The following is a 15,983-nucleotide window of genomic DNA, read 5'->3' on the forward strand; positions in this document are numbered from 1 at the left end:
TCAGAGTGTCGGGGGGGGTCTCCGGTCCTTGTTGATGAGGCTAGTAGCAGACGGGAAAAAACTGTTCTTGTGGCGTGAGGTTCTGGTCCTGATGGACCGCAGCCTTCTGCCAGAGGGGAGTGACTCAAAGAGTTTCTGTCCGGGGTGGGAGGGATCAGCCATAATCTTTCCTGCACGCCTCAGAGTTCTGGAGGCGAACAGGTCCTGGAGAGATGGAAGATTGCAGCCGATCACCTTCTCTGCAGACCGAATGACACGCTGCAGTCTGCCCTTGTCCTTGGCCGTGGCAGCAGCGTACCAAATGGTGATGGAGGAGGTGAGGATGGACTCAATGATGGAGGAGTAGAAGTGCACCATCATTGTCTTTGGCAGGTTGAATTTCTTCAGCTGCCGCAGGAAGTACATCCTCTGCTGGGCTTTTTTGATGAGAGAGCTGATGTTCAGCTCCCACTTGAGGTCCTGGGTGATGATAGTTCCCAGGAAGCGAAAGGAATCCACAGTGTCAACTGTGGAGTCACAGAGGTTGATGGGTGCAGGTGAGGCTGAGTTCTTCCTGAAGTCCACGACCATCTCCACTGTCTTTAGAGCGTTGAGCTCTAGGTTGTTTCGGTTGCACCAAGTGACCAGCTGGTCAACCTCCCACCTGTAGGCGGACTCGTCACCATCAGAGATGAGTCCGATGAGGGTGGTGTCGTCCGCGAACTTCAGGAGCTTGACGGACTTACTTATGTTTTTGCACAGGTGTGTGGTTAACATTCACCCACTAAAAATAAAATGTCAGGTGAAATTCACAATTTTGATGCACTTGTAGATGAAAACTATATCGCCAGCCTAGAAATATAATTTTTAAACACGTTTTTAATGATTAAATAAAATAAAATCATATAAAATAAATGCATTTTACTAGCCTATAATTATATTATATTAAATATTACACATTCAATTATCAGAACAATACGAACATTCTAGAGCATCTACCTTAAAGGTTTTTTTAAAAAAATGTTCATGATGAAAACATTGTCATTGCTCCACAGCTGGACCTGCCACACACATTATGAAGTACACAAACAAGATCCCAGTAATAAAATTGAGCCGAATCCAACTTGTGTTTGCACTGGGAATGACAGCATTTTCTTCAAACTCTCGGGAAAAACCAATACGGTAAAGCCTAGAATCAGATGAAACAGATATAGCTTGAACAATTAATTTAATGTAACACTAGCTTCATCACTGCTTACATAGCTTGTTTCGAACAATTACCAAATGTCTTTTAACTCATTCACACAAAATTAAAAGGAAAAAAAGCAGCAGCAACAAAACAAAGTCACCAAACGTGGCTGCTGAGCTAATTCAGCTTGCATTATTATATAAAATTGTTTATAATATAGTTCCACTCAAATCTTTACTATTCATTTTAAAATTGACAACACCATCAGCAATATATAAAGTAATAAGTAACATATAAAGCATTATTATTATTATTACAACAGTAATAATAATAACTGCAGACTGCAAAGAGGAAGACAAATAATTATGTACATGAATAAGTTATAAAGGAAGTAACATGATACAAACATACACACACACACCAGACTATTTTTCACACACTCAAAAATGACCTTAAAATCTCAGCAGCTGCAGGAGGCACAGAAGTGCAAAATGACATTGCCTGGCAGCAAAATAGTTCCACTCAAACCTTTGCAATTTTAAAATTCACATTTAACATACATATACATATGAAAATGTATATATTAAGTAATAGAATATGGAGATGCTTTGGCCAGTGGCTTTAAGTAAATGAGAGCGAAGCTGCCTAGAGAAAAAAATCTTCTCTTTGACAACATATTCTCAAAAACGTCGCAATGGATTCGTGCTTTGGCGCACTTTGCATGACTTTTGTCCTCGCCTCAGTAACGTGGAGGTCAGGTGCGCTCGCACCTGTTATCAGATGCGAGCAGGGATGGGCAGTATTTTTAATACATGTATTTCAAATACAAAATACTATTTTGTAATTTGTATTTTATTGAGATGATGAAAATGCCTTCGTATTTTGTATCAAAATACTGCAGTGTTGTGTATTTTTGTATTTTCAAAATACTGTAAATGAATGGGCTGACCATATGTAAGGAACCACATGGTGCCCAATAAATGATACCCAGTTCCACCCTATGCCCACTCTTCCCACTTATATCTCCTATGGGGCCCTTACAGTAGCCCCACATGGGCTTTCCATGTGGGTCTCATGTTAGGTAACCCATATGGGGCCCACGCAATTTGCCCGGTTCAAGCCCATGCCCACTTTGCCTACTCATATCCCTTGGGGTGTATGGGGTGCTGAAGCGTAACTCTCAGGCTTTATCTGCTAGGCCAAGGAGGCAGTTTGTAAGTCCCACTTGGTCTAAACGCCTATCACACTCAAGCCATACTCCACCTCCGTCATTAAGACAGGTACACCCTGGGTAGCTCGGCCTTGCAGTTGAGTGAGCGAACGGAGTCACTGGCACTAAGAAGTGAAGTAGCCTCTTCCCTCTTAGCTACAAAGCAAACTACAACAGTGCTTATATAAAAGGTAGAAAAGTCTAAGTCCTCTACGTAGGACTCCAAATTATCTTGTCTTGTTTAATTGTCCTAATACAGTATTATGGTCATAGTAATTTAGTCTCTCCTAGTAACTGTCAAGTACTGTAGACACCTAAAATGCAACATCAAACGGCAAAGCATCATAAAGCAAAACGGAAACCAGGGAATTACCACCAAGTCAGGGTCGGAACAATAAATGTCAGAACATCAAAATGTGAGGTAAAGCTGGCAGAGCATGTGATACAGATGAAGAACCTAAAGCATGACGTATGCTGCATGCAGGAAACCCGCATCCCTGGCCAGGGCGAGATCGAGTTCAATGATGATGTACTCCAAGGATGGCGCGTCCTGTACAACGGACTACAGAGGAAGGCTTATGCCGGTGTTGCGATAGTGATAGTACCCCATGTCAGGCTATTTGACATAGAACACATCTTGGAAGGAAGAATCATGTCGGCTAGAATATCTATTCACGGGGTTAAGCTGACCATAGTCTCCTGCTATTGTCCAACTGAAACTCATACAAGCTCTACTAAGGAAGCATTCTATAACACTTTGTCTAAGACACTAAACTCAACCAAACAATCACGACCAGGATCTAAACTTGTTGTCTGTGGCGACTTCAACGCAACAATAGGAAACGACTGCCAAACCAGCAACTGGGATTGCGTTGGTCGTTATAATGATGAGGAACCCACAAGTTTCAATGGAACGAAGCTGATTGAAGTAGCAGGAAACAATAAACTGTACATTCTTAATACCATGTTCTCAACTAAAACACCTAGGCATAGATGGTCCTTTAAATCCAATCGAGGGTATTATAGACGGCTTGATTACATTCTGGGGGAGTGGTTTGTCAAGAGGGCGGCACAGAATTGTAGAGTATACCCAAATGCAAGTGTATCGTTTGATTCAGACCACCGAATAGTAGTGCTTGATGCTATGTTCCCAAGTAAGAGCAAACGAAGACAAATGTTCCAAAGGAAGAAAAGCGAAGGCCAACAAACACGAAATATGCACGCCCTTAGAGACTCTGAAACCGTGAAGGCTGAATACAGCAAACGCCTCGATGATACCCTTAAAGAGACCCCGCCAACGACGCAAGTTGACACAATTGACACAATTGAACAAAAAATTGCCGATGCTATCCAGATAGCGACAGATGAAACCGTCCCACCAGTCAACAGAGATCACAAGGATAAACCCTGGGTAGATGAGGAGTTCTTAACCTTACTTGAGAAAAGGCGGAAATCAACTGACACAGTTGAAGTGAAAGAACTATCCAAGCATATACGTAAACTGCGCCTTAAACTCAAAAGTGCGTTCTACAAGGACAAAGCTCAGCAGATCAACCTTGCGAGTGAACAAAGGAACACTGAGGAGGAGTTTCGGCTAGCCAAAAAATACTGCGCACTCTCAAAATCTAGACAACAGACCATACAGCAGGAGAAACTGGAAGAACACTTTGCACAACATCTGGGAAAGAGAGAATTTACCATGCAACCAGAGCTGATTGAACCTGAACGCTTCCCTCACATCATCCCCCCGGTGGACCAAGATACTATTAATGAAAGTCCGCCAGAGGAAACCGAGATTGAGGAATGTATGTCTAAATTCAAGAATGGCAGATGCAAGGGAACTGATAAAATATTCAGCGAACAACTCAAGTACTCCTACTCAAAACAGCTCCTCCTTTTTCTGGTAATGTTGATGGGAATGATATGGGAATCTCTTAAGATCCCTGCTGGCTGGCTACTCTCCTCGATCACATGCCTCCACAAGAAAGGCCTTAGATCCGTAGCCGAAAACTACCGTGGTCTGTCCATCATAGCAACACTGTCGAAGCTTCTCTCCATGATTATTATAGAAAGAGTAAGATCAGTATATGAACGCATTATACTACCCACCCAGTTTGGATTCAGAAAGAACCGATCCACATGTGATGCAATCAGTATTGTTCGACACATACTGGAGAAAGAACGGAAGCCACTCTTTGTCTGCTTCATCGACCTTAAGGCGGCCTATGACTGGGTCCCACGTGACGCACTCTTCCGTGTTCTAGAGATTCGCCTCAAATGTCCAAAACTGATACTCATATTAAAGACACTGTACACTGGCACTATGGCCTGTATAAAAGGTGCTAAACACTATTTCAACACTTATGTAGGATGCCGCCAAGGTGCACTTGAGAGCCCAACCATATTCAATTTGTACATGGATTTTGTCATGAGATGTGCCAATCATGAGATCAGGAGCCAATTTCCAGAGGCAGGAGCATATGCTGAATTTGTCATACCAAATGAAGTGTCCCCCAGAGGACTCCGTACTGGAACATCACATGGGGTGTTCAGAATCCTGGAGCTCATGTACGCGGATGATGTGGTCGTGTTTTCCCAGAGCTCAGATGAGCTTGAGAGGATCGTAACAATATACGATAACACCTTCTCAAGGTTTGGACTCCAGATGTCATATAAAAAGACGGAAACAATGGCGTTCAATGTGGACGAAGTCATCCAGTCGCAAACAAGTCTACTGTCTATCAACAATGTGGAGATAAAGAATGTGAGGCAATTCCGATATCTTGGTCATCTCATCAGCAACACTGGGAAGTCATCAAAGTTCCTACACCACCGAATTGCATCAGCATACGAGAAATGGAACGAGCTAAAACATGTGCTGACCGACCGTGAGATACATCTCAACACTCGTATGAAAATCCTGATTGCGTGTGTACGGTCCCGACTACTGTATAGTGTACAGGCATGGGAACTTTCTAGCAACGAGCTCCAGAAGTTAAATACTGTGTGGAATGGTTTCCTACGTAAGATGATAGCTGGCGGCTATGCACGCAAGAATGTTCCTCCACAAAACCTAAGAAAAAAGGGGACCGACCCAGCAAACCTTGTCGATGGCGAAATAGATTGGGCGTTTAAGATCTCGAACAGTAAGCTGTATGCACTGACCCAATCACAACCAATTGAAAACTTCTGCCATGTACAGTCCTTGAGATACGTAGCCCATATATGCCGAATGCCGAATGATGCAATTCAGAAGAAAGTACTGTTTGACAAACGAAGGTCGTGGAGAAAAATAGAAGAAACACTTGGGGTCAGCAAACAACAGGCCCTTAAGACAATGATGATCAAGAAAGACTTCGAGCGGATGTTGGAGATCAGGTTTCCGCCGCTCTCCAAGCAACCGTGCCCTAGGGCCGATCGCGTGCCAGATGGGAAACACTGATGATGATGATGATGAGTAGGCATGAGTAGGCCCCATATAGTCAGCCCACATGGGCTAAACTACTTTGAAAACAACTTCAAAATAAGAGGGGAATTTCACAATAAAATGACATGGACAACGGAACATGACAGAAGCTTACACACAAAAAGGATTCTGGCTTGTCGTGTCCATCCCGGAAATGACATATATGACGCTAAGTTGTGTGTAATTTGGCACGTGGTGTATAACCATGCAGTAACAAATCTCTCCTCTAGAGGCCACTGGTCGACACACACAGATACACATCATTGTTTATAAGACCACTGTTTGAAAAGGTCATAAAAAGTGCAGGGAGTATTATTAATCAATAATTATATCAATATATATTTCTGGAATTATGAGGACACACAAACACACTGACACACAAACACACTGACACACAGGTATAAAAAAGCACCAAAGCTTGTGGAGACAGAACAAGTTTATTTCACAAAGTGTGTAATGTGACCTCTCTGCTGTGTTTAGGACCAGGTTTTACAGACCACACTGGATTGTGGGTTTGGGATGGTGGTGGATTAAGGGTTTGGTGGATTTTGAGAGAAGTGACCATTGTCCCAGTCATCCTGCACTTTCTGGATCCACGTGTTGTAGTTGGACACCTTGGTGTAGATGCCCAGCTTGTCCTCCCTGCCACAGCCTTCACCCCAGGAGACCAAACCCACCAGGAACCAGGTGTCTCGGTACAGCGTGACCATGGGTCCACCGCTGTCCCCCTCACATGCGTCCTTCCTCTGTCCCAGGATCCCAGCGCAGAGGACATTGTCGCTGATGTTGTTGGACATGTGCTGGCTGCACACACTGTGGCTGACCAGCGGGACCTTGATGACGTTCAGCGCCGAGCTGAACTTGGATTCGTCCAGGTCCTCTTTTCCCCAGCCCGTCACCACGGTGACGGTGCCATTGATGTGCAGCACCCGCTCGGCCAACTCGCGTCCCGGGAGACAAGCGGGGACGATGTACTCGGAGAGTGGGGCGGGCGTCTCCAGGCGCAGGAGGGCGATGTCGTTGTCCACTGTCCTGACATTGTAGTCTGGGTGTTTGAAGATCCTGATGACCTTCAGCGTGACCTCAGTGCCCTCGTCTCTGAAACGCTCGTAGTCACCTGAGGACACAGATCACATGGTTTCACCAGGGTGTGAATGTTCACTACAAAGTAAATCCTGCCTCTTCTTCTTCTTCACCTTCATCACCTAAGTTAAAGAAATATCACTCTTTCATTGTCTCTGTTACCGCCCCTTGAAATTCCCACCACACCATGATGACTACCAGGGCCGAACTAAGGGTCTCCTGGCCACAAGGGGCCCACAATCGACTGTTCGTTGTTTTTTTTTGATTTTTTTAAAACATATTAAATAACTTAAACAAATGACATGATTGAATGAATGAATTAATTTTTCAATTTAACTCACTTCACTTTGAATATGAGAGTTAAAAAAAAATGTGGGGTCTAAGAGCCCTCTAAGGTTAAAAGATGTCTGGTTTGGTGTAAATAACAACTATATTAATACAGGGTCTATCAAGGGCCACAAGTCCAGAGGGGAGCCCCAAAACATAATGTCTGTGGTGGACATGCTGTCTGTGTTTTAAGGACACGTCTTCCTTCCTTCAGGAAACTCACCGAGTCGTACTTTAAACCTCAGACTGGTGTCGAGGCAGTGAGCCGCTGTCAGGACCCAGCTCTCACTGATAAGGACGCCGCCGCAGTGAAAAAGTCCCCGAGCGTTCAGTAACAGCACCTGCTCACCAAACACAAGACAGTCACACATACAATCACAGCTGACTGCTCTTTGAGCGCCCCCTGCTGACATCTGCATCACACCGTCACGTCTTTATCTCACTGTGAGACAGACTTTTCAAACTGACGTTTATAAACCACTCACTCTCCCACACCAAACCTCATAGAGAAAATCAGTGATTTAACATCACACACACAGGAGTTGTTGATCCACTGCTGCCTCCATCACTAAGTTCTAATTTCACTATTTTTCACTTATTTTTAGTGAATTCGGCTTTTAAAATATTTAATTTAGACTTAACTCAGTGACATAAAGTGACCACACGGTGCAGCAGAGGACCAGCAGCTCCTGTCCCTGCCAGCTAAAATCACTGATTTTCTCGATGAGGTTTGGTTTGGAAAACCAACATATATTTTAGTCTGGTTCTCAGCAGTAGGGGGCGCTCACAGCCCATTCAGTGTTGACTTTGTGGCTGTGCTGCATACAAACCATTGAACATAGAGGTGGCAGATTGAACTTTCCTGTAGTCAGACACTAGGGGGCGATCTCTTAATAAAATCTCAATATTCAGTCTTGTTACCTGCCAGGGACTCTCTCCTTTTTTCCCCACCTCGCCTCCCACCATCCACGGCAGCAGACCGTCCATCTGTTTGGTGTAAGACGACCGGCCAATCAGCAGCTGACCACAGGACGAGGGACCTTGGGGCGGTGGGGGGGGGTGTGTGGTATGGTTAGTTCATATATACATATATATATATATACATATATATATAGATATAGATATATGTTTACACATACATCCATATACATATACATCCATATTAATGATTGTCTCACCTTTTGGGAGACAATTCCTGCTGTTGTCGTGGAGTTTATATCCACTGACACAGCTGCAGCTGCGCGTCCCACCGTCCTTGCTGTCCACACACTCGTGGTCACAGCCGCCGTTATCCACCGAGCAGTTTGTGGCTGTGACAACTGAACATTCACACATTCACAAGAGTTTTATTGGTAGCAACAGCTCAAACAAACTATCCGCTGAGTCCGGTGCTACACACCGATCTGACGTTAACATGGCACAATTCATCTGTATCCAATCCGAATGAAACCCAGTGTGATGGTCTGAGTGTCTGATTCCACACACACACCAAATTCATTCAGATCGGACGAGTTCTGACAGAGATATTAAAGTTTTTACACTTTGGCCCTTTAATAAGAGATGGGGATTTCTTGAAGAGTTTATTACTTTTGTGAAGTCATCAGTGGTGGATTCTTACCAAAATTGAATGGGAACATACTGTATTTCGGTGATCATCTACCCATCACAAAAAATTCAGATAATAATCTGCAGCAGATTAAAATGTAAGAAATCGGAGGAGAAATCTGTAATCTGGATCAGATCCAGATTAAATTTAGTGCCTGGTCCTGCATACACAGACCAAACGTTCATATCAAAACCGATAACCTTTGACAGAAATGTTGACAGCTTTGACAACAGGAGACTCACCATGGTTGCAGTATCTGCCCTCGTATCCATGGTGACAGCGGCAGGCGAAGGCCTGGTACAGATCCACACAGGATCCATGAACACACATGTTTGAGTTACACTGGTTCCCATCTGTCAACACACGTGTGACGTCAACAACAACAACAACAACAACAGCACTTTAGATCGAGCCTGCTTCTTGCTGCCGATTTGGGTGGAATCAACCTTTATAAGAGAGAGACACTGACTCACAAGCCCCACAAGATTTTTGTCATTATTTTCTTGGACTTTTGTACTTTTTTTTTGGATGTGTTCAGATTTTATAATGAGTGTGTATTGCGCTGTTAGGGTGGCAAACATCCCTGAACGAACTCTTCTCCTGCTACAGTTTAAACCGAGACACACAGTTTCTATGTAAACACGATGCTGTGGTTGTCGTCTAACCCTGTGTGTTTTCATTTTCATATGACTTGTAGTTTTTCTTAAATCACCTCAAAGCACAGAGTTCTACTCAAACCTCCCACTTTTAAAGGTTCATTCCACAAAGATGCTTAATGTTTTAAAGGTTAATTCCACAAAGATACTTAATGTTTAAAGGTTAATTCCACAAAGACACTTAAGGTCTTAAAGGTTCATTCCACAAAAATACTTAATGTTTAAAGGTTAATTCCACAAAGACACTTAATGTTTTAAAGGTTTATTCCACAACGACGCTTAATGTGTAAAGGTTAATTCCACAAAGATACTTTAGGTTTTAAAGGTTAATTCCACAAAGATACTTAATGTTTTAAAGGTTAATTCCACAAAGATACTTTAGGTTTTAAAGGTTAATTCCACAAAGATACTCAAGGTTTAAAGGTTAATTCCACTAAGATACTTAATGTTTTAAAGGTTGATTCCACAAAGATACTTAATGTTTATAGGTTAATTCCACAAAGACACTTAATATTTTAAAGGTTAATAACACAAAGATACTTAATGTTTTAAAGGTTAATTCCACAAAGACACTTAATGTTTTAAAGTTTTATTCCACAAAGACCCTTAATGTTTAAAGGTTAATTCCACAAAGATACTTAAGGTTTTAAAGGTGTTTTTTTCTGTGACGATGTTGGTGTTTGAGTTTCTCACCTGTGTAAACTGTCCAGAACTCCAGCTGAAAACACACACACACACACACACACACACGTGAGCTTTGTCCAAACATCAGCAATGACTCTTATCATCAACACTTTTCTATCAGAGCTGAAAGTGCTTTCAAGGGACAGTTCAGGATGTTTCAAGTGTGTTCTATGAGGATCTTTACACATAAATGATTTTACTCTGACAAGACAAAGACGAAGAAGACGAAGAAGAAGAAAAAGAAAAACCAAAAACATGTGTAATAAAATCTCCCCAAACCTCATCAAGACCAGAGACTTTCAGAGGCATCGCCCCCTGGTGGATCTTCAGGATATTCTTACTTCCTGCTTAGATTGAGCTTATAAAAAGAAGACAACGTGTCTTTTCTTACTGTGGCTTCTCTCGTGTGGAAAATCTCTTGGGCTTCTTCAAAGTCACACTTCTCCTCCACACATTCACGCTCCATGGAAGCAGGTTTCAGCTCCTCCAGGAATGAGTTCGCTCGACGAGAACGAAGCAACATGTGAGCATGAGATGGATCTGAGAAGACTGATACACACACGCACACGCACACACACGCACGCAGACAGACACACACATGAATACTGTGTTTTATTCATATGTTCATCTACATTATGAACACATTATGAAATGATATCCAGCTTCTTGTAATGTTGTCACATGTTTTTCTTTAGTTACAATATTACTGCAGTATTTATTTTATTTAGATTCATACAAGTTAAATGGGCGGAGCCAACTGTCCAGACTCCTCCTTCATCGAGTTCAAGTGTGACCTCATGAAACGTTACAAAAACATGTTACTATGGTTACAAATTTAAGATTGTTTTACATCACATGCTTCATAATAAATCTCTAGGACTGTATGTTGGTGAGTCAGCGTTTTCAAATCTTACGAGAATTAGCAACGATTTTTTCCCCCGATGATGGAAATTCATTGCAATAAACTTAACATGAGCAGTCTTAATTACGACATGCAATCGCACATAGCCCCGCCCCTAAAGCTTGAAACTGAGTTGTGTGATGTCATGCTGACGTCACGTGACCACACCCACCTGACACACTGAGCACAGACACTGACCACAGGGCGACGGCAACGAAGCAAACGCAGACAAGTTGGCGAGACATGATGTCACACACACAGCTGCGGCCAATCAGACGTGTCCTCGGCACTGAAGTGGACTGAATGGGACTCGTCAGTGAATGTTGTGACTAAAATAAGGACACGAGACAGAGGAGAGAAAATCACAGACTCAACTCACACTGAAACCTCACACACTTTGACCCCTGCGAGCCCAGGCCCCGAGGTCGTGACCCTGTGACGGCGTCACAAAGGCAAGAGTCAGAAAAAAACCAAGACTGGAGACGGATGTCGTACTTACACGTTAAGATCTGACGCTGCTGCGGAGACGATGACGATGACTGAGTTTAATCTGCAGTTAATCACTAACTAGTAGTGTTTACCGAGAGTCCACAGTACACACACACACAAACACACACTCCTCCCCCTCTGCTCCACATCGCCCTCTACAGGCTCTACTGCCTCGTTACACATTCTGTTTCTCAGTCAAAAATTGTCCACTTGCATATTTCCCAGACCCGGCTCTGCAGCGCCCCCTAAGGTGAAAACAGAGGCAAAACTGAGATTCACCAAATTTCCCGTTTGGAATTTTGTCGATCATTTCGGCAATTTGGACCCCACGTAAATGAACAAATTCATCTGAGACGTCGACAAAAGTCGATCCTAACCTCAACCCAACAGGAAGTTGGCCATTTGGAATCTTGGCGTCCATTTTGGCGATTTGCAAAATCAATCAAGGCTTGCGTGAGGACGCGAGGGCCCGATCATGACTGCGTGTTTTTTGCTCATCTGGTGCCATTTTTATTGGAGTGTTATAAACATTTATTTATTTATTTTTTAAAACATTAACAAGGTTTTTTTTTATGGTAATGATTTTAACAGTTACTTTAGTAATGTGTTTTTTATGTTATTAGTCGTGTTTTCATAATGTCCGATGTTTTATGCGTAGAATTTGCGACGTGTTTTCCAACATGTTAACAATGTCTTTACGGTAAAGTGTTTGCGTCACATTTTTAAGGTTTTTTCCAATGTTATTAATGCGGTTTGTGGTTACGATAGTAACATGTTTTTTGTTGATTTGAAATGTTAAATATTGTTTGTTTTATTCACCTAAGTCACTTTGTTTCATTTCCTTTTTAATGTTACTAATAGTGTGTGTTTCAGTGAAGTCAGTGTTTTGTAGTCTTTCAGTTACATTAGTGATGTCATGTCTTTTTTAATGTAATGAAAGTGTTTTTCGTTAGTGTGAGCATGTTTTTGGATTTTGGTAATGTGTTTTATGTAACATTAGTAAAGTGTTTAGGTAAACACCTTTTTTTTGTAAAGTTAAGGACGTGTTTTTTCATTTATTTTCGGTTGTTATTAAGGTGTTTTTACAGAGAACGTGTTTTTGGGAGAATCCTGCGAGTTTCCTCACGTCTTTGAACCAACGACGACACGATTACAAGTGACCCAGCGTGTTATGCTGAGTGAGTGTGTATGGTGTGTGTGTGAGAGAGAGAGAGAGTGTGTGTGTGATGGAGTGTCAGGTGACCTCAGGTGTTCGTCAGAACCTGCTGCTGGTCCAGGTGTGAAACATTGGCTGGCCTCCAGGGGCGTCACTGAGCATCTCTGGCTGTGGAAACCAGGTCATTTATTAAGGTTAACTATTCATCTCCTCCTTTTGTGCCTCGTCCTTGTTCCTGCGGCTCAGTTTCCCTTTTGTCTTCCTTACTGATTTTTCAGATGAAAAGCTGCCTGAGGACATGAAGGACACGCCTCTGTTTCCACAGGCAATAAAGTTTTACACAAGGAAAAACAGATTTTAGCCACGTAATAAAAACTGTATCAAGTTAAATCTGCGTCACTTTAAGTCTACGATATCTTCAGAACATGTTCACGTCTTTATCTCACTGTCAGACAGACTTTTCCAACAGGAAACTGAAGTTTGTAATCCACTCCCTCTGCCACACCAAACCTCATGGAGAAAATCAGTGATTTTAACATCACACAAGAGTTGTTGATCCACTGCCTCCATCGCTAAGTTCAAACACTTATTTTGTCACTTCAGTTCCTTTGTTCAGATTGTTCAGTTTTCTATCTGGACTTTGGTGTGGGAGAGTGAGTGGTCTTTCATGTCTGCTGGCTAAGATTATTAAGAAGAACTGAACTATCCCTTTAAAGCCGGGGTGTCAACCTCATTTTAGTTCAGGGGCCACATAGAGCAAAATTTGAACTCAAGTGGACCGGAGCAGAAAAAGCATAATAACAAAATAACAATGACAAACAACAAGTCTCCAAATCTATAAAGACATTTAGTCCCACGTGTCTAGAACTCAAAGATATAGTGTTTGACATTCATTTTTCACAAATTCACCCTGAAGGCCGGATTGGACCCTCTGGTGGGCCAGTTATGGCCCGTGGTCCGTATGCTTGACACCCCTGCTTTAAAGCATAACATTAGAGAACATGTAACAGTTTCCTCTGGTTTCAGATTCCACTTCTTTTCTTTTTCTTTTCTTTCAGTCGACAGGCGTTCACTCACACACACACACACACAAAAGAAGTAGGCTGTTCATTGTGAAGAAGTGATGATTCACACGGTCACAAAAAAACAACAAACATTAACTAGGTGCTGTTTATTTTTTATATATATTTAGATTTATCAGGTCGAATGTGAGCGAATGTTTGGTAATTTTTATTATAAATAAATAAAAGTGAAGAGAAAGTGACTGTGAATAAAGAGAGGATGGAGAGAGGATGAAGAGGGATGAAGAGAGGATGAAGAGAGGATGAAGAGTGGCTGAAGAGAGGATGAAGAGGGGGGTGAATACGGGATGAAGAGAGGGTGAAGAGAGGGTGAAGAGTGGCTGAAGAGGGATGAAGAGGGGGTGAATACGGGGATGAAGAGAGGGTGAAGAGAGGGTGAAGAGAGGGTGAAGAGAGGATGAAGAGAGGGTGAAGAGAGGATGAAGAGAGAGAGAGTGATGGCGAGATAAGTAGTCGTCTCTTCTTTCTGCTGGGATTGTCGTGTCAGTAAAGGAGGTCAGATCCTCTTCATCACTGGGACAATGGAGTGCAGCCTCCTCTGCCTCGTCTTTGTGTCCAGGTGAGGACACACCTGAAAGAGCTTTTGTTCTGCAGCAGGATTATAAATGGATCAAAGTCTCCTCCCTCCTGCTCATTTTCCCACAAACTCTTGTTCAGATGATGCGACGGACGTCGGAGCAAGCGGTGAGTTTCACCCCAGGATTCTTATCATCTTATTTTCACTGTTTATTTATTTTAAATTAACACACAAACAAATAAACAACAACTAAACCTCACATCTGACCACTGAGAGAGAGAGAGACAGAGAGAGGGAGAGAGAGCATTGGTTTTCATGGGCGAGAGGGTGAGAGCATTGGTTTTTGTGGGCGAGAGAGAGAGCGTGGTGTTTGTGTGGGCGAAGAGAGGAAGCATTGGTTTTGTGGGCGAGAGAGCAGTAGTTTTGTGGGCGAGAGAGAGCATTGGTTTTATTGGTGAGAGAGAGAGAGAGAGCATTGGTTTTATTAGTAGAGAGAGAGAGAGAGCATTGGTTTTATTAGGGGCCGAGGAGAGAGAGAGAACATTGGTTTTATGGTAGAGAGAGTGCTGGTCTTTATGGTGAGAGCATTGGTTTTATTGGGTGAAGGTAGAGAGCATTGGTTTTGTAGGCAAGAGAGCATTGGTTTGGGGTGAAGAGCATTGGTTTTTGTGGTCGAGGAGAGAGAACTGGTTTTGTGGAAGTGAGAGGGGCATTGGTTTTGTGGAAGAGAGAGAGGCATTGGTTTTGAGGTGAGAGAGCATTGGGTTTTGTGGAAGTGAGAGAGAGGGAGTGAACATTGTTGTTTTTATTAGGCTGAGAGCATTGGTTTTATTAGATTGAAGTGACCATTGGTTTTATTAGGCGAGAGAGTGAGAGCATTATTGGGTTTTATTAGGCCGAGAGAAGCGATTGGTTTTGTCAAGAGAGAGAGAGACATTTGATTTTTGTGGGCGAGAGAGAGAGAGCATTGGTTTTGTGGGCAAGAGAGCATTGGTTTTATTGGGTAGAGAGAGTGAAGGCATTAGTTTTTATTAGTAGAGAGAGAGAGAGAACGCATTGGTTTTAATGGTAGAGAGAGAGAGAGAGCATTGGGTTTTGTGGGTGAGAGAGAGAGAGAGAGAGCATTAGTTTGAACAGATTTGTTAAAAATGTAAACAAACATGGTATCCACGTGAATAAATAATAATAAAATAAAGTGCGACTTCTTAATGGCAGACATGAACAGTCCTGTGATCATTCACCTGTGATCTGTGAATGACCTTGTTAGATGATGTTAGATGGATTAAAAGGATAGTTTGGGTTATTTTGAAGTGATTGTATGAGTTACTGAGTATGAGTTACTATGAGCGCCCCCTGCTACTGAGAACTGACCTGAGACACAGAGGCTCACTCTCAAGGATAATAAAATGGCTGCCGACAGAGACTCAAGGAAAACATTGTTTTGGCCACTTCACAAACCATCACCATCACTCTCCCACGTCAAACCTCATAGAGAAAATCAGTGATTTAACTGCGGGGACACAGGAGCTGCTGGTCCTCTGCTGCATCGTGTGGTCACTTTGTGTCACTGAGGTCAATCTGAACAAAGGATTTCAAACACTGAAGTGACAAAACACATTTGATGGACTTAGTGATGGA

The 15,983-nt window shown here is 42.6% G+C and overlaps 1 protein-coding gene across 1 annotated transcript; it reads right to left on the minus strand.

Moving 5' to 3' along the window:
• Positions 1-6,262: 6,262 nt before the first annotated feature.
• proca (protein C (inactivator of coagulation factors Va and VIIIa), a) lies at positions 6,263-11,663 on the minus strand. Its single transcript, XM_044037706.1, has 9 exons — positions 11,601-11,663; positions 11,274-11,430; positions 10,592-10,749; positions 10,210-10,234; positions 9,103-9,213; positions 8,433-8,573; positions 8,176-8,294; positions 7,478-7,595; positions 6,263-6,961 (listed from the first exon to the last, which is right to left on the minus strand). The coding sequence occupies exons 2-9, from the start codon at positions 11,344-11,346 to the stop codon at positions 6,375-6,377; spliced, it is 1,332 nt and encodes a 443-aa protein (XP_043893641.1). The 5' UTR covers positions 11,347-11,430; positions 11,601-11,663; the 3' UTR covers positions 6,263-6,374.
• Positions 11,664-15,983: the final 4,320 nt, after the last annotated feature.

Source organism: Solea senegalensis, linkage group LG1, assembly GCF_019176455.1.
Source record: "Solea senegalensis isolate Sse05_10M linkage group LG1, IFAPA_SoseM_1, whole genome shotgun sequence".
NCBI lineage: Eukaryota > Metazoa > Chordata > Actinopteri > Pleuronectiformes > Soleidae > Solea > Solea senegalensis.

Bases quoted from the DNA above. Each gene is read 5' to 3' on its own strand.
- proca (XM_044037706.1), bottom strand. From the start codon at position 11,346: ATGTCTCGCCAACTTGTCTGCGTTTGCTTCGTTGCCGTCGCCCTGTGG. The intron at 10,750-11,273 runs GTGGGTGTGGTC...TGTGTGTATCAG, and splicing joins GTCTGTGCTCAGTGTGTCAG to TCTTCTCAGATCCATCTCAT. The intron at 6,962-7,477 runs GTGAGTTTCCTG...CTGTGTCCTCAG, and splicing joins GAGGTTTAAAGTACGACTCG to GTGACTACGAGCGTTTCAGA.